Below are 24,956 nucleotides of genomic sequence, written 5' to 3'. Positions count from 1 at the left end.
GGGGAAGGGGAACAGGACTTTATTGGGGAACAGTGTGTACTTCCAGGACTTTTTTCCAAGTCAAGTTGTTGTCCTTTCAGTCTTAGTTGTGGAGGGCGCAGCTCAGCTCCAGGTCCAGTTGCCGTTGCTAATTGCAGGGGCGCAGCCCACCATCCCTTGTGGGAGTCGAACCGGCAACCTTGTGGTTGAAAGGATGCACTCCAACCGAGCCATCCAGGAGCTCAGCGGCAGCTCAGCTCAAGGTGCCGTGTTCAATCTTAGTTGCAGGGGGCAGAGCCCACCATCCCTTGCGGGACTCGAGGAATTGAACTCAACCTTGTGATTGAGAGCCCACTGGCCCATGTGGGAATCGAACCGGCAGCCTTCGGAGTTAGGAGCATGGAGCTCTAACCGCCTGAGCCACCAGGTCAGCCCAAGGATTTTTGTCTTTTGATATTATGTTATCTACCTGGGAGCACAGAGCAAGTAAGTCTTCTTATTTTCCTGTATATTTGGTATATTGTATTGAAAAAAATACTAGGAATGAAGAAATTGGGGCAGAATGGAGAGAACCAGGGAGCCGCGGCAGTAATGGTGGAGGGGACTCTTTCCACAGCACACAGAAGATTACTGTAGCCCAGGGCCCAATAAGGTGATGGCCAATCTCTGGCTCAGTCACATTCCTGCTGCAACATGTGGCCAGGCACTATCAACCACTATCTCATTTAATCCTTCATCAGCCCTGTGGGGCAACTACTGCCATTCCTGCTTTACAGGTTCAGCAGGTGAAGAATTGGGCCAAGGAAGTAGCAGAGGCAGGATCTGGACCAGGCAGGCTGACCCTAGAGTTTGTACTCTCCACCATGGAGCTCTCCACCTCTTCAGTTGCTGGTGGGAGGGTTCAGTGACAGGGCAACCCTGTACATTTGCGCTGGGCCTTGGGGTGTATTTTTCCCATGACCCTGCCTGGCCTTAGCATGTGCTCAGCTTGGCACTTGGAGCTGCTTTTGCAGTGAGCCTAGGCAATGAGGAACCCCAGCCTCTCTGCCCCTGCCTGGCCTGGGGTGAAGAGCCAGCAACAAAATAACACATCTGCATTGTTAACTGCACCCCTCATCTACCTTCTCCATATGTACCAAGAAACCCAGTCCATTTGGGGCTTATGGTTTTGTGGGTCCCATATCCCACTGAGCGTGTCTGGGAAAGCCACAGCCTAGGGTCTGCGGGGTCGGAACGAGGTGCTAATTCTTGAACCCAGGGAATGCTCTGGGAGAAGGTGCCAGCAACCCAGGGAGGCCCCAGCCTTAGCACCAGCCCACTTTGCAGAGTGTCCTTGTGTATGTTGCCGGGCCTCTCGGGGCCTCCATGCCTCATCCTCACACAGGGCTGGTCCGCTTGGCAGAGCTGTAGAGGAATCTGGAAGGGAGCTTTAACCTTCAAACCCCTCCTAGTTTACATACAGGTTGCATAGGATCATGCTTTATACAAGGGCTCCACCTGGGTTTTCTTTAAGCCAAAGGGTGTCAGGGGGCCAAGACCACTGACTCCTACTGAATCAGTACTGGGCATTTTACTTTCGTCACCTCACTTAATGCTCTCAGGACGAGGCAAGGACTTGATCTCAATTTTACAGAGGGGGAAACTGAGGCTCAGAGAGGTGAGGCTGCGTGGCCGGGGTCACACAGCCCCTCAATTGCAGAGGCAGGATTTGAGCCCAGTCTCGTTAGAAACTGTTGTCTGTATCTGTTCTTCCTGTGAACAGATTGGTAACGCTGAGACTTTGGGATAAGAGAGTGGAGATCTTCAGGGGAGAAAGAGACGTCTGTGAAGATAAGCCCCCCAACCCACCAAAACTGCACAAAAACTGGTGTGTGTACAAAACGTGGCTTGACTGGTGTAATGTCCACACCCTAAGATTTCCCTTCCAGGAACATGATTTGCATAAAACAAGGGCCCACGCCTTCCTGTGTTTCATCTGTTAGCTGGTCCAGTTCCTGTCAGGACTTGGCGTCTGGGAGGAGGCTGGCAGCCCAGGGGCTGTGGGGAGGGTCTAATAATTTCTCACCTGTAGAAGGTGCTTGACCGTCCCCAGAGCCCACTGGAGAAGGTGGGGGTTGGGTAGGGGTGAGATGTCCTGGGTGGTTAGTAAGTAAAGGCTACAGTGGGGACATGAACAGGTGGTGTGGGGCTCGGGGAGGGGCGCGGATGCCAGTGTCTGCTCGCCTGGTCAGGGCAGGCTGGGGGTCGGGTGGGGGGGGCGCGGCTGCCTTTCTGCATCTGTCTCTCTCTCTGCTTTCTTTCTTTGTGCCAGCTTGTCTGTAATTCTCTCCATCTCTCCATCTCTCCCTCTAGCTCTGTTATCTCTGCCTCCTTTTGTTTCCTACAGGGGAAACCAGTACATGGTTGCTACATGGAGGTCCAGCCATGGGAAGTGACATACCCAAGCTGGGTCTGGCCAGAGATATTCCCCAAGCTCAGGGCCCGTCAGGCTGGTGCCAAACTCACATCCTCCTATTCAGCCAGCAAATATTTTTTCAGTGCCTGAAATGCACCAGGGCTGGGCTGACCAAGTGAGTAAGGCCGCCAAGTTGCCTGCACTGCAGAGCTCAGGTTCTGGGGGAAACGTCCTTCCTCTCTCAGCTCAGCCCAGCCCCCTTCCCTGGCATGGCCCCTCTGCCCTCCGGTGTACAGAGCCCTGGACTTCCACCCCACCGTGACAGCAGGTGAGAGGCTGGGCCACCCACGCAGCAGTCAGAGAGGGGGCTGGGGGCCTTGCGTGAGGTATCAGACCACTGAGTATGTGGCATCCTCTGAAATTCAGTGTCCTGGACAACTGGAGGGATGGCAGCTCCCGAATGGTGGGGGCTCTTCTGTGAAAGTAGGCCCTAGTGGGACTGGTTGAGACCAGGAGCAAGCTGGCTGGGAGGACCAACCCCCGCCCCCCAAACAAACCTCTAGTCCACAACTGCCCCAAGTGCCTGAGAGGATGACACATCCTGAATGTCCCTCACTACTGGCAGCCAGAGGTTGGAACTGTAGAAGGGCAGTGACAAGAGGGAAGAGGGGGAGAGGCTGGAGGCTCCTTTGAGGGGCTGTGGTAACAACACACTCCCCTATTTGGGCTCAGGCCCTTACTGAGAAAGTGAGCGATGGCAGACATAGGCTGCTTTGCTATGAAGGTGGGGAGTGAGGCATGGGGGCGGGGATGACAATGTCGCTCTGTGCTGGCAAGGATCTCAGTATTATAGAACTTTAGGCTGCTGTAGTCTTGGATGGGTGGACTCTCAGACCATAGATGAATCTCGATGGGACCTTTGATGTCATGTGGTCCAATCTGGTCCCCATCCCCTCCCTCCCCAGCCACATGTACAGACATGGAAACTGTGGCCCAGAGGAAGGCAGGGAGCTGTCCAAGGTCACACAGCAAGTCAGAGCTGAGTCCAGAGCGCAGGGCCAGCCCCTTATTCTTGTGACATCGTATGGGTCTGCTCTACTCGTGCAGGACCAGAAGAGGAAGACACGTCACTCTGGCTTGGGAAGTAGAGCATGATGAACCAGCAGAAGATGAAGACACCTGTAGTGGGGAGAGGGCACCAGTGAGCCTGGGGTTTGGGGGGCGACAGGGGTCTGGGCTGCTTGGCTGGCAGCTGCCCAGAGGAGAAATAGCTCCATTGTAAGAGTTTCAGAACTTACGGGAAAACCAGGCAACCATGAAACCTACTCCTGAAAAAGAACCAAGTAGAAATCTTGGAGTCCTTGAAAACACATATACAGTACACTTGTGGTTTCGCTTTCCGCGATTTCAGTTACCCGCAGTGAATCATGGCTCCGAGACCCGGATCACGAGAAGCAGACACTCCACCGGCCGACCTAGTGTCAGGTCAATAGTAGCCTAACAAGAGGTCACAAGGCCTATGTCATTCACCTCACCTCATCTCATCACATACATATTGTGTCATCTTACTCCATCACAAGACGAAGGACAAGTACAGTACAAGAAGATATTTTGAGAGACAGACCACATTCACATAACTTTTATTACAGTACATTGTTATAATTGTTTTACTTTATTATTAGGTACTGTTTTTAATCTCTTACTGCACCTAATTTATAAATTAAACTTTATCATAGGGATGCATTTGTAGGAAAAAAACATAGTGTATATGATTCGTACTATCTGTGGGTTCAGGCATCCACTGGGAGGGGGCGTGTATTGAAATGTATTCCCTGCAGATAAGAGGGGACTACTGTATACCAACATCCATCACAGATAAGAAAGAACAAAATAAAAGGATATGCAGACACACAACACGACCACCACCACAGAGGGTTTCTCCGACTGCCCTCTCTATAAAGGATTACTACAGGACGCGCTTCAGCAAGATGAGGGAAGGCGTGAGGGATGAAAATTAGAGTAAGTACAGAAAATGATAAAAATAAAAGTTTTGTGTGTGTTTACGAGAAATTTACAACTAAAACTCTAAACAACAATAAAAATATTGAGAAAAGTTCCAGGGCACTTAAAGTATACGGAGGACTCGATTGTGTTTGAGAGGAAGGTAGCGTACTGAGTAACTCACACTCAGTAGAAACAACTCAGAAAAGGGAAGTGTTCAGGTTTAAATATTATGGGTAACCTCTGAAAGAATAATGATATAATCTACAGCTTTAAGGTAGATCTCTCTCCAACCTTTAACCTCTCGGATTTTCCAGAGGTGGACTCATGATTCTTCATCTGGGGACCATTAAATGGCCTATAATGATGACTTCTGTTGCAGGTAAGAGAGTTTCCACACACTGAAGGCCAATTAAATCCCCTGTGTGCATTATCTCAGTTATTCCTCATGCAATCTGGGAGATAAGTGTTGGGATTATCACAACTATACAGACGACTGGATGGATGAGAGGGTCTGAGTGACTTGCTGGAGTGGTGAATGGAGCTGGGATTTGAACCCAGGCCTGCCTGCTTCCAGTGCTACCAACCACAATGCCACACAGTCCCATGAGGGACTTGCTCCTGCTGGGTTAGAACACCTGGGTCCCCAGTGATTCCTCTGGACGGGATGAGACTGTGAGTCAAAGGTTGTTTCTCGGCTGATTCCCTCATAGGCAGGCTGTGAGGCTTCTCTAAGCTCTGTGCATAGAACAGGTGCCCAGAGGACAGGTGGGCACAGGGAAGCCATGACTCACACCCTGGCACCTGCCCCTTTGCTGGGGTATCAGAGAAAGGACACTGTGGCGGCGGGGAGCAGATGTATCAATCATTTTCTCCACTAGTCATTTCCTTCCTGCCTCCACAGCTCCTCAGAGACTCTGTGCATGTCGTGTGGCCATCATATCACATGACCCTGCCCTCCTGATCACAGCTGATTAGACCAGAAAATATGGAAGAGAGTGAATCAGACGGTGGTCACTGGACTTGGAAGGTCATGTAGGGCTGAGATGGCCATATTGGCAGCCATTTGAGGGCCATGGGTAGGAATGGGCCAGCGGAGAGAGAAGAACGGAGTTTCCACAGACAGAAGGTGAGAGGCTACGTATGGTTCCAGAGGAAAAGATGGATCTGCTTTGGTTTGGGTGGCTTTTCCTGAGCGTGGCACCAGCTCCCATGAGCTTAGCCAGCCTTCCCACCCTGGAGTTCTTGGGAGAGCCCTGGATATTTAATATCAGTCCACTCAAATTTGAGCTGACTGAGGAGAATCCTGCTTCTTGCAAACTACTCCCCCCCCCACCCCACTATGCCCTGGTGCAGATGCAGCAGCCTGCTCCCCCCCGGCTCAAGGGCCTCACCTTGCAGGGAGTTGAAAAGTGCGAAGACGTAGATGGTTGACAGGCCCAGAGGCGTGAGGATGGCCAGCCCCCATGTCATGCCCACCAGGCTTGAGAGGCCCAGCAAGGTGAGAAGCCCTTTCCAGTTCTGCCGCTGCTTCTTGCCTGCGGTGGCACTTGACAGAGTGAAGATTTTCCAGCCCACCAGGCTCAGGACCACGGTGCTGAAGAGGAATGTGACGAGGAAGTAGCCATGGACGGTGACGTGCAGGGCAGTGGTGGCAGTACCCTCACGGAACCAGCACCTGGAGGGCATGGATGGCCTTCGGGACTGGGACAGGTACCCCCCGACCAAACCCCAGGCCGTCTCCCCGGACTGACTTCAGTGACCCAGAAGATGCTTTTCCCCGTCTCCACCCATCCATCTCGCTGCTCTCCTAGGGAAAGGGCTCTCAGGAGGCTCCAGTCTGCTGTTTTGTTAGATCAGTGGGGGTGAAAGGGTCAATTTGGCCCCAAGGACCAACATTATGTTGTAAAAAATTTGAATTAATGGCTAGCCTTTAAAAAGCAGAAGGTTTGGTATAAACATCCAAATTTCTGCTTCTATGGTAAAAACATACAGCTCAGTGGATGCCCTCGTGAGCAACAGTAATCAGTTGCCCATTCGATGAGTATGTGACTGCCAGTCTACTGCAGTCCCCACCTGGGCCACTGCATGCACTTATGTGACCTACTAGACCCCTGTGGCCCCTGCATTTGAGGCCCTGTGGACAGGACCACGGCCCCACCAGCCCCTCAGCACAGAGCAGTGGGTGCCCTGGGAGAGGCTGAGCTCTGCCTCCCTGCTCCCTGTACTGCAGGGGCGAAAGGCCCCGAGGAGCATGTCCATCAGTGCCCCCCGCCACCATTGTGCAGATGAGGAGACTGAGGCTTGGAGAGAGGATGGGTTTGCCGAAAGTCACACAGCAACTCAGACGCAGAGCTTAGATAGAACCAGGGCTGCTGGGAAGGGTTGGGAAGGTTGTGCCCTGCACAAGGGCACCTGGCTGAGGGGACAGGTAGGTGCTGAAATCCAGTTCACTCTCCACTCACCAGGCTGAGCGTCTGGCATGGCAAACTGGGAGTAGGGGTAAAGGGGACCTTTTAAAAATTGTCCCTAAGTGCCATATAGGCTGGTGGAGGCCCAGACTGGAGCAAGGCATCCTGCCTCCTGATCCAGTTCTCTCTCCTCCTTCTCAGGACCCCTCCCTCATCGCACTTCCTCTTTCCTGGTCTCAGTTTACCCCTTCAGGCCATGCGCTAGCTGGCTCTGAGGATCTTTTGCCTTGACTTACTCAGTCTCTCCTCCCAGGATTCCCTTCTCTCCCCACCTCCCTCTCGACCTGATATGTGCAACCAGGGACCTGACCTCATCCCTGCTTCCACAGCCACCACTCACAACTCCAGTGAGGTCCTGTTCTCCTTGTCATGAATGCTGTAGTAGCCATAGCTATCGGCACTCCTGGTACCAATGACCATCAGGGCTGGCAGACCTGGGTGAGGAGAGGAGGCATGGCATCACTGGGGCTCCTATGACCTGTCCTCCTCCAAACTCCTCTAGCTGCCCACCCCTTGAGCCCTGAGCCGATCTGAGATACGGAGCTGCCTCTCTCCCCGCGGCTGTTCCCCTCCCTGTCCCTTCCAGGGTCAGCCATCCCCGTTGCCTGTCCAGGCAGCACCAACCCCAGCCCACGAGGCTCAGCTTCAGGAAGTAGTGGCGGAAGTAGGTGTTGAAGACCCTGATGACAAGCAGGTGGAGGTGTAAGGCTTCCAGGGCCATCCAGGTGAACACACTGAGCAGGAAGTAGTGAAAGATGGCCCCCAAGACCCAACAGGTGGCTTTAGACCCCTTCGGGTCGTGCCCCACGTTGATGAGGAAGGCTAGGTTCAGGAGAAACAAGCAAATACTCAGGGTCAAGTGGATCTTGGGGGCATCTTCTGACTTGAACCTCTGCCGGGAGAACCTGGGGAGAGAAGAGCCAGTGAGAGGCTGCAAGAGGCCAAAGTATCCATGGCCTCTGCATCCCACCTCCTCTGTTCCACCCCTGCCAACAGCCAGAGTGTGAGGGCCCTCAAGTTCAAGTCCAGGAGCCCTCTCATGGCCCCTCAGATCCTGCGGGCCTCATCCCTCCATTCGTCGCTTTAGCCAAACTGCATAACTTGTAATTCCTGAATGCATTCTGCTTTTCCACACTTCCCAGACTTTGCCCAGGCTCTTCCCTCCACTCTCAATGCCTTTCCCTACTCTGTCTTCAAAACTGTCCTTGAACATTTTCTTCTGGGGACACCGTCTCTGAATATCCGTCGTCCTGGGCTGATTCGGGTTTCCCAGAAGTGCAGTGTAACTGTTTACCTTCCCCTCAAGGATGCACGATGTGTAGGATGCAGTAGGGACAGTGAGGCCCAGAGAGGGCCAGGAACTCTCCAGAGTCACAGAGCAGAGCAGGGGCTCCAGGCTCCCAACCTACAGCTTTTGCCCAGGGTTCACCTCCCTCTCTGTGGAGCTCGCACTCTGGATTCTTAGCGAATTAGAGCCCACAGGTCTCTCACATGAGGAATGGGAGCCCAGGGCTGCCTGGAGGGGACACGAAGGATAATGTCTGCCTCATCTGAGATGCCAGGCACCACCCTTGGGAGCTGGTAGCAATTCCTCCTGGCACTCCAAGCTGGCTCACAAGGCCCAGGAGTGCAGCCAGCTGGCAAGTAACGCTCAGCTTGTTGGAAGTGGGGGCAGTGTCCTAAGCCAGGGTTTAGGGAGGGGTGGCAGGGGTGGTACCACTTATACCCATGATTGAGTCTGAGATGGAGTGGGTGGGGTCAGTGGGCACTGCAGCCCAGGGCCAAATGGTGACAGAGACAAAGAAACATGGAGAAGAGCAGCGGGACAGGGGACCTAAGGGCTGCCCCAGGACAGTCATGGGTCAGGAGGCTGTGGTGTGGGGCTGCTCTACATGCTTCTTCAAGCTGGCAGTTCCTGTGGGTCCCTCAGCCATGGCCTGGGCCTGGGAGGTCCTGGGTACAGGCTGCAGCAGTCTCTGCTATTTCTGCCCATCGTCTACCCACTCCTCCGTATTCCAGAAACAGACTCAGGTTTTCCTGAGGGGTACCCTTCCCCACTCTCTGCTATGAAGTTTGGGTGGGGTTGGCCCTTTGTTATCTCAAACCCAAGAGCAGGCACGTGACCTGTCCTGACCAATCAGTGTACTCCATCCCTTGACTACAGTGACCTGTGCAGTTGTGGGTACATGGTGCAAAGTAGACCAGTAAAACTCAACTTTGGTACACATGTGATAAATTGCACAGAACACACACACACACACACAAGTGCGCATGTAAAAAATGGTGAAAATCGAACGAGGTCGGTATTCTAAACAGCACTGTACCAAAATCAGTTTCCTGGTTTTGATGTTGTCCTAGAGTTCTATAAGATGTCATCTTTGGGGAAAGCTGGATAAAGAAACCGAGGGATTCTATGTACTATTTTCACCACTACCAGTTAGTCTATAATTATTTCAAAATAATAAAAAAAAAATTTAAGACCTCAATTCTGGAACTCCGTGTAGGATATTAACTGTCTAGCCCGCTAAGAAGCTGTGGTGCAAGCCTGGGGCTTCCCCTGAGCACAGAGAAGCTTCCTGACACGACAGGCAGAGGAGAAAGCAAAGTCGTGAGGAGCAGAGGGAGACCAAGTCCTGGGGACACGGTCCTAGATCCAACTGCACCTGAAGCGAGCCCACCTTAGGGTTTCCAATTACATAAACGACACATTCCCTGTTATGTTTCAGCCAGTGTGAGCTGACTCTCTGCCACTTGCTACGGAAATGGCCCCAACACATTTCAACCTCCGACCCTATTTTGTAGATGAGGGAACTAAGGTTTGGAGAGTATAGCAGTACAATGCTATACCACCAGGAGACTTTCTATTCTACATGGCTGCCGCCCCTGAGAGCTGGCTGGAGGGAGCAGGGCTGGGGTGACCCACCTCAGGACAGTGTAGGAGACGATGGTGAAGGCCAGGAAGATCATGGAGGCTCCACATCCAGCCTGGGAAATGCGTGTGAGCGCCTGTACCGTGGCTTTGTCCAAGATCGGCCTCTGTGGGCAACCCCCCAACAGGGACCTGTCAGTTGGAGGCCAGGCCCACGTACCCCGAAAGGCCTGGCCTCGGCCAGGCAGCCCCCTTCTGGGACAGGAATCTGGGCTCCTCCAAAATTGTTACCAGCAGCAGGGCGAAGAAGGTCAGGTGGTTGCAGCGGCACACAGTCCCTTCGGCTCCCTGCTCTGTGGAGCAGCCCTCGGAAGACCAGTCTCCTGTTGGTCCTGGAGGGGAGGGGAGGAGAGAGGGAAGAGAGAGTACCAGAGAGAAAGGGAAGGAAACAGAGAGGAGGGAACAGAGGAGAGGGGCCCTGTGGGTGGAGCCTTTGCCCCCTAAGGGAACCCACACCTTCCCCACCTATCTTACCCATAGAAGGTCGTCCAGGCCCTACCTTTAGTCACATCCCAGAATACACAGGTGAGGGTCATGTTCTGAAACCAGAGAGTGGGAGTCAGGGGAGAGGCAGGGGGAGGTTGGGAGAAGAGAGAGGAGATTGTGGGGAGGTGGAGGAGAGGACAGCGTGCTCCCATGTCTTAGCCTGAGTGTGCATTAGGTAGAAATCAAGGCTTACCCTGTGGTCACATGGGAACATGAACTGCACCATTGAGGTAGCCTGGATCAGCGTGTGAGGGGAGTGGATATGGTGGTGTGCTGTGGGCGGATGTGTAAAGCCGTGTGCAGGTATGATGGTGTGCCAGGTCCTTTGTGCACCTCTGGGAGCACATGAGTGGGAGGGTTCTGGGGGCATGCGGGCATATGCGCATAGGGTCAGCACGTGTCCCTGGGCACACTTGTGTGTACGGCCCTAATGTCTTCTCCTGGGTGGGTATGGAGGGTGGGGGGTGCAGAATCCCACGCACGTCTGTCCATATGCCCAGGGGTGTCCACCTACTTGTCTGCCTCTCAGTAACTGCCAGGCCTGGGTGAGGGACTCACAGGAGGCTGGCGTTGGTGCGAGAAGGTGATTTCCAAAGGCTCGGCCAGCCCGGTAACACGCATGCTGCCCAAACTCAAGCCCACCAAGCGATTGTTTAACACGCTGCTGTCATCCTCCAGGCTGAGCTGAGGGCCCTGTGGAGGGAGATGGGGGAGGTCAGGCTGCAGAAGGGGCTGTCCCAACTCAACCCTGGCGGGGGTTCCTGGGAGCCTCCAGGACCGGAGACCAGAGGGTCAGAGGGCCAAGTACTCATGGGTCACATTCCTCCTGCTGTTCCTTGTAGTCTCCTGCTCAGGCTGGGCCAGCGTGGGCCCTACAATCCAGGCCAACTGGTTACAAAGCCGTGTACCAGAAGGCTCTCCATCACTAGCCTTCAGAGCTCCTCTGCCCTCTTAACTGACGGGGCACAAGGCCAGAAGAAAGATCAACCAGAAATGGAAGGCAACAGGCACCAACGGGGCGTGAGCACTGACCACACCAGCACTTAGGCATACGCATGTCTACTGTGAGCAGATACACGCCTCTGGGGACACACAGGGGACACATTTGCAAGGGCATGGGTACACTTGCTCATGTGGACATGGACGTACTGGAGCACATGATCACGTGTGCCAGGCAGGAATAGGACAGGATATGCATGTCTGTGCATGCACAGGGAATTTAAACATACGTGGAATACACCGACGAGTCCGAGGGCACTGGTGTGTGGAGTCTAAACATCTGAGTGTGTGGAACCAGAGCGCGTCTGAAGTGCACAGACTCTAGAGACTGTGGGCTACTTAGAAACACTCTCCAGAGGTTCCTGCCCTCCTCCGTCCCTACCCGTCCCTCAGGGAAGACTCCACAGAAGGCAGGCATTGCATCGTGAACCAAGCACTGAACCTCAGACTGCCCTGAGCCTCCATCTGGACCCCCCTCACCTTGAAGACACTCCCCGACCCGATGTCCAGGATGGATATGGCCAAGCGGCCCACGGGCTTGCTGCTCTGCAGGGATGCAAATAGGCTCCTGGGCAGCCGGACTCTGTCAGGGGGCTTGTGCTGATGCTCCATCAATTCTGTCGGAATCTGTAACCACACACTCAGCGGCTCCATCTTTACCCAAGGATTCCAGCCCCCAGTACAGGTCCTGCTACTCCCCTACTGAGAAGGGAAACTGAGGCACGCTGAGTAGAGGGGCAGCACCTGAGGACCTTAACTCTGAGAGGCAGGACATGTGGGGGGACAGTCAGAGGTCTGCTCGGTCCAGGCTGTGAGCCCTGAACAATCACAGCACTCGTGGAGCCTCAGTGTTTTCATTATGCAGCATGGAGCGAACAAGCTGCCTGCATGGCCACCTGTCAGGCTGAAAGTGGGCTGCGAAGCAATGACACCTGGGCGAGCTCAGGTGGCAAGTGTGAAGGAGGGTCAGCTCGTGAGCTTTTGCCAGAGTCCTGACAGCCCCTGTAGCTCCACGGGCATCATGGTGACCATGTCTGGCTTCTGACTCAGGGATAAGTGGAACGAACAAGGGAATCCAGAAGGGACACAGTGAGGGCAGAGGTGGAGGGTAGAAGAATCCACACTGAGTGTGACTTCCATCCCTGCATCTAAACAACAAATCTTGCAGAAGCTAAGAATGCTCAAAATATTAAAATAAATCTCACTGGTAATTGCAAAGCGTGTTTTGTTCATTTTCTGACCTCCGTGTTCCCCTGCCACCATAGCCTGATCCCACCTGGCCTTGCCTCACAAGCATCTCAGGGGCAGCAGAACAGGGAGCTGAGGATTACAGCCGAGGGCTCCAGCTTTCTCCCTCCCAGTCTGGACCCTTGTCAAAGGACACGTGGGTTATTTCTGGGGCCAGTGCATACCTCACACAGAGGGCGCAGCTGACTGGGTGACATAATAGAGGGTTGAGAAAGACCCTATCCATTTTCCATCTCCCCTTCTCCAGACAGACCTAAAAGTACTTCTTACCTGCCGCCTGACCTTTCACCCTCGGCTTCATTCTTTAAGGAGGCTGTGCCTTTGATGTGCCAAGCATTCCCTGTGAATTATCTCATTTGCTCCCCAGATAACCTTGAAAGTGGGCAATACCATCATCACTTTACAGATGGGGGAACTGAGAACATATAAGTAATTTGCCCAAGATTACAATAGCTGCAGAGCTGGGCAGCAGAGGGGGATTTGAATCCAGATCAATGTAAATCTAGAGTCTGCCGTTCAGCCCTTTGCAGGACCACTAAGTGTGTCTTTACTGGCTTCTTCCACCCTTTACTGGGTGGAAGAGCTCACAGGAACTTCAGGCTTTGGAGGCGCTTTAGAGCTCATTTTACAGATGAGGACTCTAGGGCCCAAGAGCAGAAGGAATTTCCCAGAGGACACTTCCTAACGTAGTGAGACATCAAGGAATAGAACCCCATTGCCCCATGCTCAATTCAATGATTTTCCAAATGTCTCATCCTAGTGACCTAGATCATCTGTTACCAGGACCCAGTCATCCAATTAATTCTCTAGCACCCATTAGCAAGGTGACAGAGCCCTACCTAAAGGGACAGATATGGGAGGGATAAGTTTTAATGGGCACCAAGCACAGACCATGACTCAGAATTCTGAAAAATGTACCTGAGGAAAACAGGCCAGAACAAACCAATAGGATGGGGATACTCTTCACCTGAGAGGGGGTCAGAGAGAAGTGCAGGTCTTCTGAGATATTGGTGCTGAAGTTCTTGACAAAAGTCTTCAAAAAAGACAAATCCATCATCTCCTTCGTACTGTTCTCCACCAGGTGGGTCTCATAATCCAGCCAGTATCTGTAAGGGGCCAGGATCAGGGTCAAGGCAGTATTTTACAAGCTGAGTTACCCACTCATCTGGTCCCCAGCCTGGACAGCAGGAGGGGAGATGCAATGGGCAGCCTGTTGGGGTAGGAGAGGTGACCCAGAATATCAAAGGAAAGACGCTAAGAGCACTAAGGAGGAGAGGGGTGGCCTGGGGACGATCTACACTGGTTCTGAGGGATTCCAGCCAGCAGTTTTTCATGAGTTTGTCTTTTTTGTGATAACATAAAATTTACCATTTTAACCATTTTAAAGTGTACAATTCAGTGGCATTAAATACGTTCACAATGTTGTACAAACCATCACCACTGTCCAGGTCCAGAACATTTTCATCACCCCAAAAGGAAACCCTGTACTCGTTAAGCAGGCACTTCTTTCTCCCTTCCCCCAGCTCCTGGCAACCACTAATCTGCTTTCTGTCTCTGTGAATTTGCCTATTCTGGATATTTCATATAAATGGAATTGTATGATACCTAGTCTTTCGTGCCTGGCTTCTTTCACTTATCATAATGTTGTCAAGGTTCAACTATGTTGTAGCATGTATAAGTATTTCATTCCTTTTCATGAATGAATAATATCCTATCATATAGAGATACCACATTTTGTTTATCCATTCATCCACTGATGGATATTTAGGTTGTTTCCATGTTTGGGCTATTGTGAATAAGGCTGCTATGACTATTGACGTACAAACTTTTGTTTGAAGATTTGTTTTCAGTTCTTTTGGGTATATGCCTAAGAGTGAAATTGCTGGGTCATATGATAATTCTGTTTACCTTCTTGAGGCGCTATCCAACTGTCTTCTTCAGCAGCTGCACCATTTTACATTTTCACCAGCAAGGTATCTTTCAATTTCTCCACGTACTTGCCAATACTTGTTATTTTTCATTTTGTTTCTAAGGGTAGCTATTGCAGTGGGTGTAAAGTGGTATCTCATTGTGGCTTTAATTTACATTTCCTTAATGAGTAATGATGATGAGCATCTTTTCATGCGCTTGTTGGGTTTTGTATGTCTTCTTTGGAGAAATTCCTCTGAGTGTTTTAAATTGTGGAATGATAATTGTGTGGCGTGGGTGAGCACATCATCGTATTTATTGCATACTAACTGCAGACTGGGAATTCAGCGTTTCGACACTGAGCTGTATGGGAACTGACTTATGGGAACTGAGCTTTTGTTGGGACCACACAGAACATAAAAGTGAATGGGCATTTATTTTACTGCAGTCCCCTTACCTCAGTTAAAATATTAGGGTGAGGCAAACCTGTAACACTCTCTGTGGTACTGAAACTTCACTGAGTGCTAGCGTTCCTTTTCCTAAGCCTGGGGTCCTAAGACCTGCTGCCTGGGTAGGGGCTGAGATAGCAATGGGAGGGAAGGGGAACAGATGCAGGAAAAGCAGATACAGCCAGATCAAGGCTGTTGGAAAGAAGCAGCTATGGAGGGCTTGCCAGAGAGACAAAAGGAGGCTCTTATTTTGACATCATATTTGAATAATCACAGTTAACAAGGGGGGAAAAATCCCCAAAGAAACCACAGAAAAAAATATTGTACAATATAAGAGTAAACCATGCAAATATATGCCAATGCGCTTGAGTGGGGCAAGCAATTAGAACATCCCGCCACAAACAGTGGGATGAGATTGTCCAAATCCGTCGACTGAACTACATCAATTGATTCTAGCTTTTATTTACCTTTTAAAAATCTAAACAAAGAAGTATTGTGATTGTCATTGTTACCAAATAAAGTCGTGAGGTTTACCTCATGCGTTTTACGAAAACGCCTTGGCCTCATAGAACAGCCCAATTCACTTCCTCCAGGGAAGATTTCTGACTTGGTTCTCAGAGTACTTTTAGAAATTATTTCAGTTGTGGAACGTAACATATATTCAAAAAGTCTAAAGCATAGATATATAGTTGAATTTTTAACTATAAAGTAAAAGACCAATATAGTGCACTATATTAATATTAAGAATGTCTGTCCTTAGTCAAAAGACAGCGCTAAGAGAATAAAGATGCAGCCCACAGTGAGGGAGAATATTTTTGTGAGCATTTGTTTGCAAAGATATGTATCCAGAATATATAAAGAACCCCTAAAAATCACTAAGAAAAATTCAAGGAAGCCCATAGAACAACGAGCAAAAGACTTACAAGGGCACTTCACAAAGAGGATAATCAAAATGTCTAATAAATATACAAAAGGGGTTAAACTTCAATGGTCATCAGGGAAATGTAATGAAAAAAAACAGTATAAACCTGCCTGAATGGCTAGAATGAAAAAGCAGACAATACCAAGTGCTGACAAGGATGTTAGGTAATTGGAACTATCATATCCTGTTCATGGGAATGAAATTTGGTGCAAGCACTTTGGAAAACTGGCAGTTTCTATTATAGATAATCACATGCCTACCCTGTGACTCACCAATTCCCTCCTAGCAATACACCTTGCAGAAAAACACGTTCACCAAAATACGTGAACGAGAATATTCATAGCAACCTGGTTTGTATAAGCCAGAACCTGCAGACTACCCAAATATCCATCAACATAAAATGGGTAAATAAGTTGTGTTTTATGCATATTATATCACAAAGAACTAAAAAGAAATATACCAAAATGAAAATAATAATTATCTCTGGATAGTAAGAAGGGGAATTTTTCATTTTACTTTCTGTAGTTATTTTCCAAATATTTTATGATGAATATGCATTACTTCTATAATTAGAAAAAAGTCATTAAATAAAGAACACTCAAATGTATTGAGCTCCTACCATTTGCTAATAAGTGATACATACATGATCTCATTTAATCTCAACAACAATCCCATGAGGGAGGTAAAGGAGAGAGGTGAAGAACAAAGAAAGGCTTTGGAAATGACAGCAGTAAAATGACAACACTGATAATGAGAATGATACCAGCTAACATGTCTGAACTGTATATTTAAACCTTGCAGTAATTCTACAAGTGAGGTCTTATTTAGTCCCATTTTACAGATGAGGAAAGTTAAAGGTAACTTGTCCAAAATCTAATGCCACTTTTGAGCACTGGCAGTCTGACCCCAGTCTGTATTACTACACGCCTCCCCCGTTACTGCCTTCCAGACTTAGGTTCGTGTTTGACTTTGTTACTTACCCGCTGTGTAACTATGACCAAGTTATGTAACCCTTTGAAGCCTTACTTTTCTCATCTGAAAAACGGGTTGGTAACAGGACCTATTTCAGTGGGTTGTGAAGATAAAGGAGATAACTTGGTTAAGTGATACAGTTGGAAACAGAATCCACATATTCTGATCCCAGAGCCCTCACTTTTTCCAAAGTTCTTATCCCCACTATATGGCAGCACAGAGAGGAGCTCCTGAACAGCTTTTTGGAACTGAGATGCTATTGGAGCAGCTGCAGCTGGGGATGGGAGCATTTTTAGGCCACAGAAATAATGCAGCTCAATCAGATTGCTGTCCTAACACCAAGCAGAAGAATGTAGGCTTTTCATTCATTCCTTTCAACAAATGCTGATTGACGAAGCCACAATGAGATAGCACCTTACACCTGTTAGAATGGCTATCATCAACAGAACAAATAATAACAAGTATTGGAGAGGCTGTGGAGAAAAAGGAACCTTCATACATTGTTGATGAGAATGTAAATTAGTACAGCCGCTATGGAAAACAGTATGGAGACTCCTCAAAAAATTAAGAATAGAATTGCCATATGACCCAGCAATCCCTCTTCTGGATATCTACCCAAAACATCTGAAAACACTTATCCATAAAGATATATGTACCCTGTTGTTCACTGCAGCATTATTCACTGTGGCCAAGACATGGAAACAACCAAAGTGTCCTTCAATAGATGATTGGATAAAGAAAACGTGGTACACAATGGAATACTATTCTGCCCTAAGAAAAGATGAAATAGTGCCATTTGTGACAACATGGATGGATCTTGAGATTATTATGCTAAGTGAAATAAGTCAGACAGAAAAAGTCAGAACCATATGACTTCACTGATATGTAGGATATAAAACTGAAAGCAACAAAGGAACAAGACAAACAAACAAAGAAACAAAAACTCATAGACACAGACAACCGTTTAGGGGTTACCGGAGGGTAAGGCGGCAGGAGGGGTTGCAGAAGAGGGAAAAGGGGGTCAAATATATGGTGATGTATTATGGAAATGTACCCTTGAAACGTATATAATTTAACTCATCACTGTCACCCCCCGAAAATTGAATAAATAAGAAAGATGTGGATTGAGAGCCAACTATGACTCCGTCCTGAGTACTCCAGGGGATCGTGGGCAACTTGCTTGGAAGGGAAGGGAGGAGAGAGAAGCAAAGATATTTTTAGAGATGACTCTTGGAGATGTTGTCTTCTAAACCCTTTCCTGTCCCTCAATCCAATATCTCTTGGTCTCTCGGTCTCATCCGTCTCTTGGTGTTATTGATTCCACACCATACAATCTCTCTCATCCATCGCTCCTTTCTAGGTGCACAGTAAAAGTTGTCGTCTGTGGTGGTGCTGGTGATCGAGCCCCCATTCTTTCCTGGACTACTGTACTTACCTCCTAGGTGGTCACGTCTCCTCCTGCCTCACCACCTTGGTACCCTTCCCTGAAGCCTGAGCAATCTTTTAAAATGCACATGGACTACACTGTTTCTCTCTGTAACGTATATTTTCACCGTGCCTCCTCCCACACTGATATAGCTTACATGACCCTTCACATTCTGGTCCCCGCTTATATTTCCAGGTCTATCCCCCGCCCACCCTACCTCCCATTGTTACCTCCACTCCCAGCACTTAACTCTTTCACAGTTGAAAGCACTGTATGTAGTTCTTCCTCTGTACTTCCTGAAGTACTGCTGCCTGTAGGTATCTCCTAACATTGCCTGGGTCCACTAGATAACTCCTGTGCAGTCTGCAAAGTCCTTTCGCTGGTTTCTCTCCTCTGTGAAGCTTTGGCAGACTTACCTCCTTTGAGCTAACCTAATACTTTGTCTATCATTTGAGCCTGAGACTGTCTCTCCACATCTCCCAATGGCAGGGACAAGGGCTGACTTATCTCTGTATCTGCTGGATCAGAGAGGTCTCTGGGGTGGGCTGGGGAGACCGAGGAATGCAAACAACAAGGTGGAAGAGAGAGATGGAAGCAGCATTTTCTGGGGTCATGAGGGCTAATTGCTCCATCCCGTCCCTCCCCCACCCCCTCAGGAGCCCCAGATTCCTGCGCCAGCTCAGCGGGCCCCCTTACCTCTGCAAGTTTCCCAGGTCACAGGATTCATTCGCTAACAGCCCACACTTTTTGAAGCACTCAGCAGTGTCCTCAAGGTAGAAGGCCTCGTACTGGCCCTTATTGAGGAGCCCACGGCAGATGTTTCTTGGCTGCTCCTCCCGCACTGTTTTTGGCTTCGATTTATCTGTAGAAGTTTCCTCACCTGAGGGAGGGATGCAGAGTGTGAATGGGCTGGGTGGGGAGGGGCAGCAAGGAGGAGGGTAGTGGTGGGGGAGGAGCTTGGGCTCCAAAGTGGCGGTGTGGGCGGGAATCCCAGCTCCATCAGTCCACACTGTGTGCACCTGAGCTGGACGCATACCCTCCCTGGGCCTTGAGTCCAAGGTGAAAAGAGATACCACCCCCCCTACCTCTACCCGCCCACCCCTGTCTCACAGGGCCTATGGGATGCTTTGTGGAAAGTGTGTACAAAGGGCTTGGGCACGTGGCTCTGTAGATAAAAGCTTTTATATGTTAGTGCTATTACCTTTTACCACTTCCTCCAGGGAGTCTGCCTGACTTTTTGTAGTTGTTCTGCACCAGACTTTCCAAAGCCCTTGCAGCTGTGTCCTCATGGCATAACTCTTGGATGTATTCTGTCTTCCTCTGCCTTATTCTCCCACATTCCCATTACAACCCTCATGGCTACCACCTGGGGTGGGTAGAGAATTCAGCAAACTGAGGCCCCCCGGAGCATATTGACTTAAGCAAGGTCACCAGCTAGTTGGAGATGGCTCCAGGACTAGAGACTTCCAGTTCAGTTCCTTGTCACCTGGTATGAGGATGAAGTGGTAGCTTTGGGTCATTTTTAAGCTGTGTGTCCTCAGGCAAGTTATTAAACTGTCTGAGGCTCAACTCTCATCAGCCAAATGAGGCTAATAATATCTTCCTTGTGAATTTTGGGGAGGATTAGAGCTCATATGCATAAAAGACATAGCTCATTGTAGGTGTTCAAAGAGCCAGTGTTACTTATTCCAGGAAGTGAGAATTTCCTTGTAAAACTGACTATTTGCATCTATGTATTTACATTGGATAGATGGATGTGTCTACATATCTATCAACAAAAGTAATATACGCACAGAGTTAAAAAAGAATTAAACTGTACACAAGGACATACAATGAAAAGTAAAAGTCCTTACAACTCCCAAGTCACACTCCAGAGTTGACCAACTGTCAGTTTATTACACAACCTTCCAGAAGTTTTCTATGCAGATATTTTTATGTAGATCATTTTTAAATTTCCATGGGGGGGGGTCACTTAGCAATATATCTTGAAGAGCTTTAGACATGAGCAAATATTGATCCATCTCATTCTTTATATATTTGTGTACTATTCCATGACACGAGTATTGCAACATTTTTTCAATTGGTCCTCTGTTGGTGAACAATTGGAGGGTTTCTTTTCTCTGTTTTGGACAATGCTGCTTACATCTTTGTCAGCTTGTGTTAAGAATATGTTTCTACCGTAGAAATTTGTGCATCAAAATATATGTGCTTTTAAAAATTGCTAAGTGTTATTGACTTTCCTTCTCCTAAAAGGGGTGCAGTTTACACTGCCACCAAAAGTGGGAAAGAGTGACTGTTACCCATCCTCATATTCCTAGGCTGTGCCCAAACTTTCAAACCTTTGCCAATGTGAAGGGTAAAAATGGGTTAGTTTACGTTGAAGGAGGAGTCTGAGCATGTGTTTGTATGTCTTTCTCAGTGAACTGCTTTGTCGGATCCTTTACCCATTGAAAGGAGTCTTGACAATCTGAGCCCTTAACCTTTCCCATGATACACTAGGAAGTGTTAAGGGGGGTCTAGCTTTGGGATCGATCTACCTTTGGCTATGCAGTGCTAGGCTGAGGGGGCTAAGGAGACACTTTTCATTTTTCATACCCTTCTCTGGTGTTTGATTTTTTCTTAAATCATACACAATATTACTTTTACAATAAATAAACTAGTTAATTTTAAAGACAGAAATAAAATGGTAAAGATAATGGCAGGCCAAAGTAAGAGTAAATGTAGGGTTAAAAAATAACATTTTAGAATGGATTTTATAATGATCAGATCTATGTGCAATGGTGTTTTATGTAGCTTAAAAAGAACTGTTAATTTGTGTTAGATTGTAAAGATATTAATGATACATTGTTTAATGGGGGGCAGGGAAAGCATATAATAGATGAGCGTGTATATACCGTGTTTCCCCGAAAATAAGACCGATCCGGTGATCAGCTCTAACGCGTCTTTTGGAACAAAAATTAAAATAAGACCCGGTCTTATTTTAATACAATATGAGATTGGGTCTTTAATATAATATAATGTAGTATAATGTAATATATAATATAATATAATATAATATAATATAATATAATATAATATAATATAATATAATATAATATAATATAATATAGCATAATATAATACCGGGGTTTTATATTAATTTTTGCTCCAAAAGATGCATTAGAGCTGATGGTCCAGCTAGGTCTTATTTTTGGGGAAACACAGTAATATGATCCACATTTGCTTTTTTAAGTAAAATAGGAAGAGGGAGAGAAAGAGAGAAAAAAGAAGGAAGAAAAGAAAGAGGGGAGTGGGGAGAGGTACCATGCTCTGTGTAATCCCAGGGGTAAAGAATGGGTGCTAAATGCAGGTGGCACCGTGGTGTGCGTTTACAGAGCCTTCCTCTTGGCCTGCCATAAATTTCAGTGCAGTCATGTATGTGAAGCTGTTGACAAGCACCTAGTGCAGAGAATATTATAAATACCTTTTTTGTGATTATTTTTGGAAAACTGGAAGCATTTAGTCCAGACGGGGAGACCCTGAACGAGGCCTGTGTGCAGATGGAGCCACTCCGCCCCTGAAGACCCGTCCTACACTTGTCCATTCTGCTCTGCCCCAGAGGCTGGCCTCTGAAGACCACCGCAGTCTAGATTTAAATGGGGAGCTGGCCAGAGGTCAGAGGGCAGGAGGGGGGCAGGGCAGTACTTGTGGCTCCCCCTCCCCCTACAGCACCTCTCTAGGGCTCATCGCCTGCGTTTCTCTCCCTCAGCTACAACTTTTTCTCCCTGTGCCAGCCCTGGCCTGTAACTCCTCTTCTTGGTTCCCATCCTCCTGCCAAAGGTACTCCTGCGTCTTTGCAAAGTGTCCCTTTATTAGAGTATGTCTACCTCTTGCTGGGCCCCCACTATGCCCTGGACTCCTCTGAAGTCCTGCTGTCACTCTGCTAGACTGTGAGCCCACTGAGGGCAGGGACCACGAGGTGTATAAGCACAGCACCTGGCACTGCATAGAGGGCACCATCAGTGCTTCTTGAATGAATGAATGAATGAATGAATGATTGGGCAATGGGCGACCAACCCATAAATATTCACAAAGGAAGTAGACTTATCTCTAGATATAAGCTTCCTGAGGCTTCTCACGCTATTCACAGGCTGACGCTTTGCCTGAGCCCAGGTACCCACATCGTCATGGGGTAACCTCAACCACCTGGGGAGTCTTGAAGTCCCCACCAGCGAATGACGGCTTTTGTGAAGGGCCCAGGGGCCTTCGGTTGCCCAATGAGACCGTATGACAGCCATCATTGGCTATTAAGTTAATTAATCCATCAAGCGTTGCCTGCGAGCTTGCTCTGCACCGGGCCCTCCCCAGCCACCAGAAGGACAGCACTGCCACTTTGCATCCTTTTTTGAGCCAGGGACTAAATCTTGAACTTCCTTGAATCTCCCAACATTTGAAAAGAAGAGGGTCCTTTGAAGGCTAAAGAGGTTCATCCATATGCCCCAAACCCCATGACCTCATGCTGGACAGATACGTGGAAGACAGGCAGGCAGGTCGCTCACCTGAGGCCGGGAGCAGGAAAAACAGGAGAAGCAGGGCTCCCAGGACACTGGGCGTCACCATCCTTGGCCAGCCTTGCCCACGCTGGCCCGAACCTTACGGCTGTGTGTGCTCTGGTCCCAGGTTCTGCAGAGCCCGCCTGTCCACACCCTCTGCGGCAGAGTTGCAGCTTCCTGTGGCTTCTTTCTCACCCTTCCTGCTCCATGGCGCCATCAGTTAGGTTGTGAAAGGTGTGGGGCACTGGTCAGTGTTCCTAATCTCCTGTGACCACCTGCAGGGGAAGCCAGACTTGGCAGGAGCTGCTGAACCCACCCAGGGATGCTGCTCCCAGGCCCGCCTGGGTGGGCACTGTGGGGCTGAGGTCCAGGGGCCGCAGAGGCCTCTGCACCCGAGCGAGACTGGGGGGTGGCGATGAGCACGGGCTTCAGAGGCAGGCACACTGAGCTCAGACCTTCCTCTCACAAGCTGGGGCCTCTCTGAGCCTCCGTTTTCTCCTCAGTGAAGCATACAGCAGTGGGCTGCCTCCCAGGGTGGGGTCAGGGCCTGCGGAGATCCATAACACGCTGGGCACAGGGTCTGGCTTTGGGGATGAGGATGGAGACGTGGATGATGCTCATGCTCCTATGGTTTGAACAAGGCTGGGCTCAAAGCCGCACCTGCTGGGGGCCTGGGAGAAGAGGAGGAGCCACCCCTGGGGCCCCAGCCTCCCCGACCAGACTGGATAACAGGAGAGGCAGGAGGGTGGGGGACGAGAGCGTGGGCTCCGGGGGTGGTCAGGACTGGGCTGACATCTGTCCCGGCCACTTCCTGGCTGGAGGAGCTGTGTGCGTTATTTGCTCTGAGCCTCTCACGAGGTGAGCGTGTGGAGAACTCATGCGATGGTAACTGGACTTGCTCAGTGGGCGTGGCCATTATTACAACTATCATTTTATGATCATCAGTTCTGTGAAATCTTGTCATTATGGCCAAGCTGGTCACAGTGGCCCAGGCAGGAACTGGGGGCAGCAAACACACACGGGGAGTGGCATAAAGGAAGGGGAGGGGTTGGCCACTCAACTCTGGTGGCCCCAAGGAAGCCTGTGGATGAGGCCACGGAGCTTGTCATCGTTCTAGCATCACTTCAAGATGAGCAGGTAAAGGGCCCCCCACCAAGAAGGTGCATGTCACCAGCATCCCCTCCCAGGCCCCGAGGGCCAGAGCTGGACCTGCTCTGCGCTGGGGGCCTGATGGGGACCCACCTAGCCTTGGCTGGCCTCTATTTTCCCTTCCTCCCACACAGTGTCCGGACAGAGCTCAGTCCCCCTGCTGGGCCCTCTGGGCCTGAGGAGGACTGGGGAGAGAATGTCGGGGTCACTCACGGGGTGTGGACAGCAGGTGGGAATCTGGCATAAAGCCCCCAGCACTTCCTCTGCAGGGAAGGCAGGAGGACTGTGGGAAGCACCGGGCCTGCCCTTCCTTCCTACCCAGCAGCCTGCCTGCCTTCCCCGCAGCAGGGGTGAGGTGAGGTAGTAAACAGGGCTCTGTGAACTGTCACCTGCTAGGCCCACTAGACCCGGCCTGGCCGGGGTCCTCAGAAGGGCTCATAGTGCCTATTTGTGGAGACCACGTCCCAGAGTGTTTAGCACATCTGGGAAGACAGAGAGGCTGGGAAAGTGACAAGGGGGGCGTGGGTAGGGCCAGAGGGCCACCTCTCCTAGGCCTTATGGGGGCCGGTGACTGGCTGGAGCCACTTACAAAGCCTTAGGACCGTCAAATCCCAGGGAAAACAGAACTAGAGCTTCCCCTTCTGCCACCTCCCACCCGGGCTTGTGTGAATGGCTCCAGGTAGGCTTCTGTCTCCAGGTGCAAGGACTCCAGTCCTCTGGCCAGGCTCAACCAGCATTCACGCCGCTGGCTGCTCCAATCCATTTCCCACACCAAACGGATGCCTCCGGATGGAAACCTGGTCATGTCCTGGTGGGAACAGTGGTCTTGTTGTACGAAGTCCCACAGCCCAGTGAAGTGCATGACAAGAGTCATCAAGGTCAAGGAGCGCCACAGAGCTGTCAGGTGACTGGCCCATCCAGGACCTGTCACAAAAGTGGGACACAACCCAGGACCCCTTCCCCACTACCCGAGCTGGCCTGAAAAACAGGAACTAGGTGTTCAAGAGAGTTCTTTGCATTCTTCAAGAGAATTTGAGGGGAATGCTATCTCCCTGGGATGGAGGTTGGATCCTTTCCTTATGGGGTAGGT

General features: G+C 49.8%; 1 protein-coding gene across 1 annotated transcript; it reads right to left on the bottom strand.

Moving 5' to 3' along the window:
• Positions 1 to 1,849: 1,849 nt before the first annotated feature.
• On the bottom strand, positions 1,850 to 23,346 carry ADGRG3 (adhesion G protein-coupled receptor G3). Its single transcript, XM_081030925.1, has 12 exons — positions 22,724 to 23,346; positions 18,882 to 19,065; positions 13,476 to 13,614; positions 11,741 to 11,887; positions 10,820 to 10,954; positions 10,275 to 10,314; positions 10,007 to 10,107; positions 9,770 to 9,882; positions 7,471 to 7,751; positions 7,187 to 7,280; positions 5,770 to 6,053; positions 1,850 to 3,553 (listed from the first exon to the last, which is right to left on the bottom strand). The coding sequence occupies exons 1-12, from the start codon at positions 22,782 to 22,784 to the stop codon at positions 3,441 to 3,443; spliced, it is 1,692 nt and encodes a 563-aa protein (XP_080887051.1). The 5' UTR covers positions 22,785 to 23,346; the 3' UTR covers positions 1,850 to 3,440.
• Positions 23,347 to 24,956: the final 1,610 nt, after the last annotated feature.

Source organism: Rhinolophus hipposideros, assembly GCF_964194185.1.
Source record: "Rhinolophus hipposideros genome assembly, chromosome: 21".
In the NCBI taxonomy this organism is placed as follows: domain Eukaryota; kingdom Metazoa; phylum Chordata; class Mammalia; order Chiroptera; family Rhinolophidae; genus Rhinolophus; species Rhinolophus hipposideros.
Note: the sequence above shows the minus strand (reverse complement) of the source record. Positions and strands in the feature narration are given on the sequence as shown.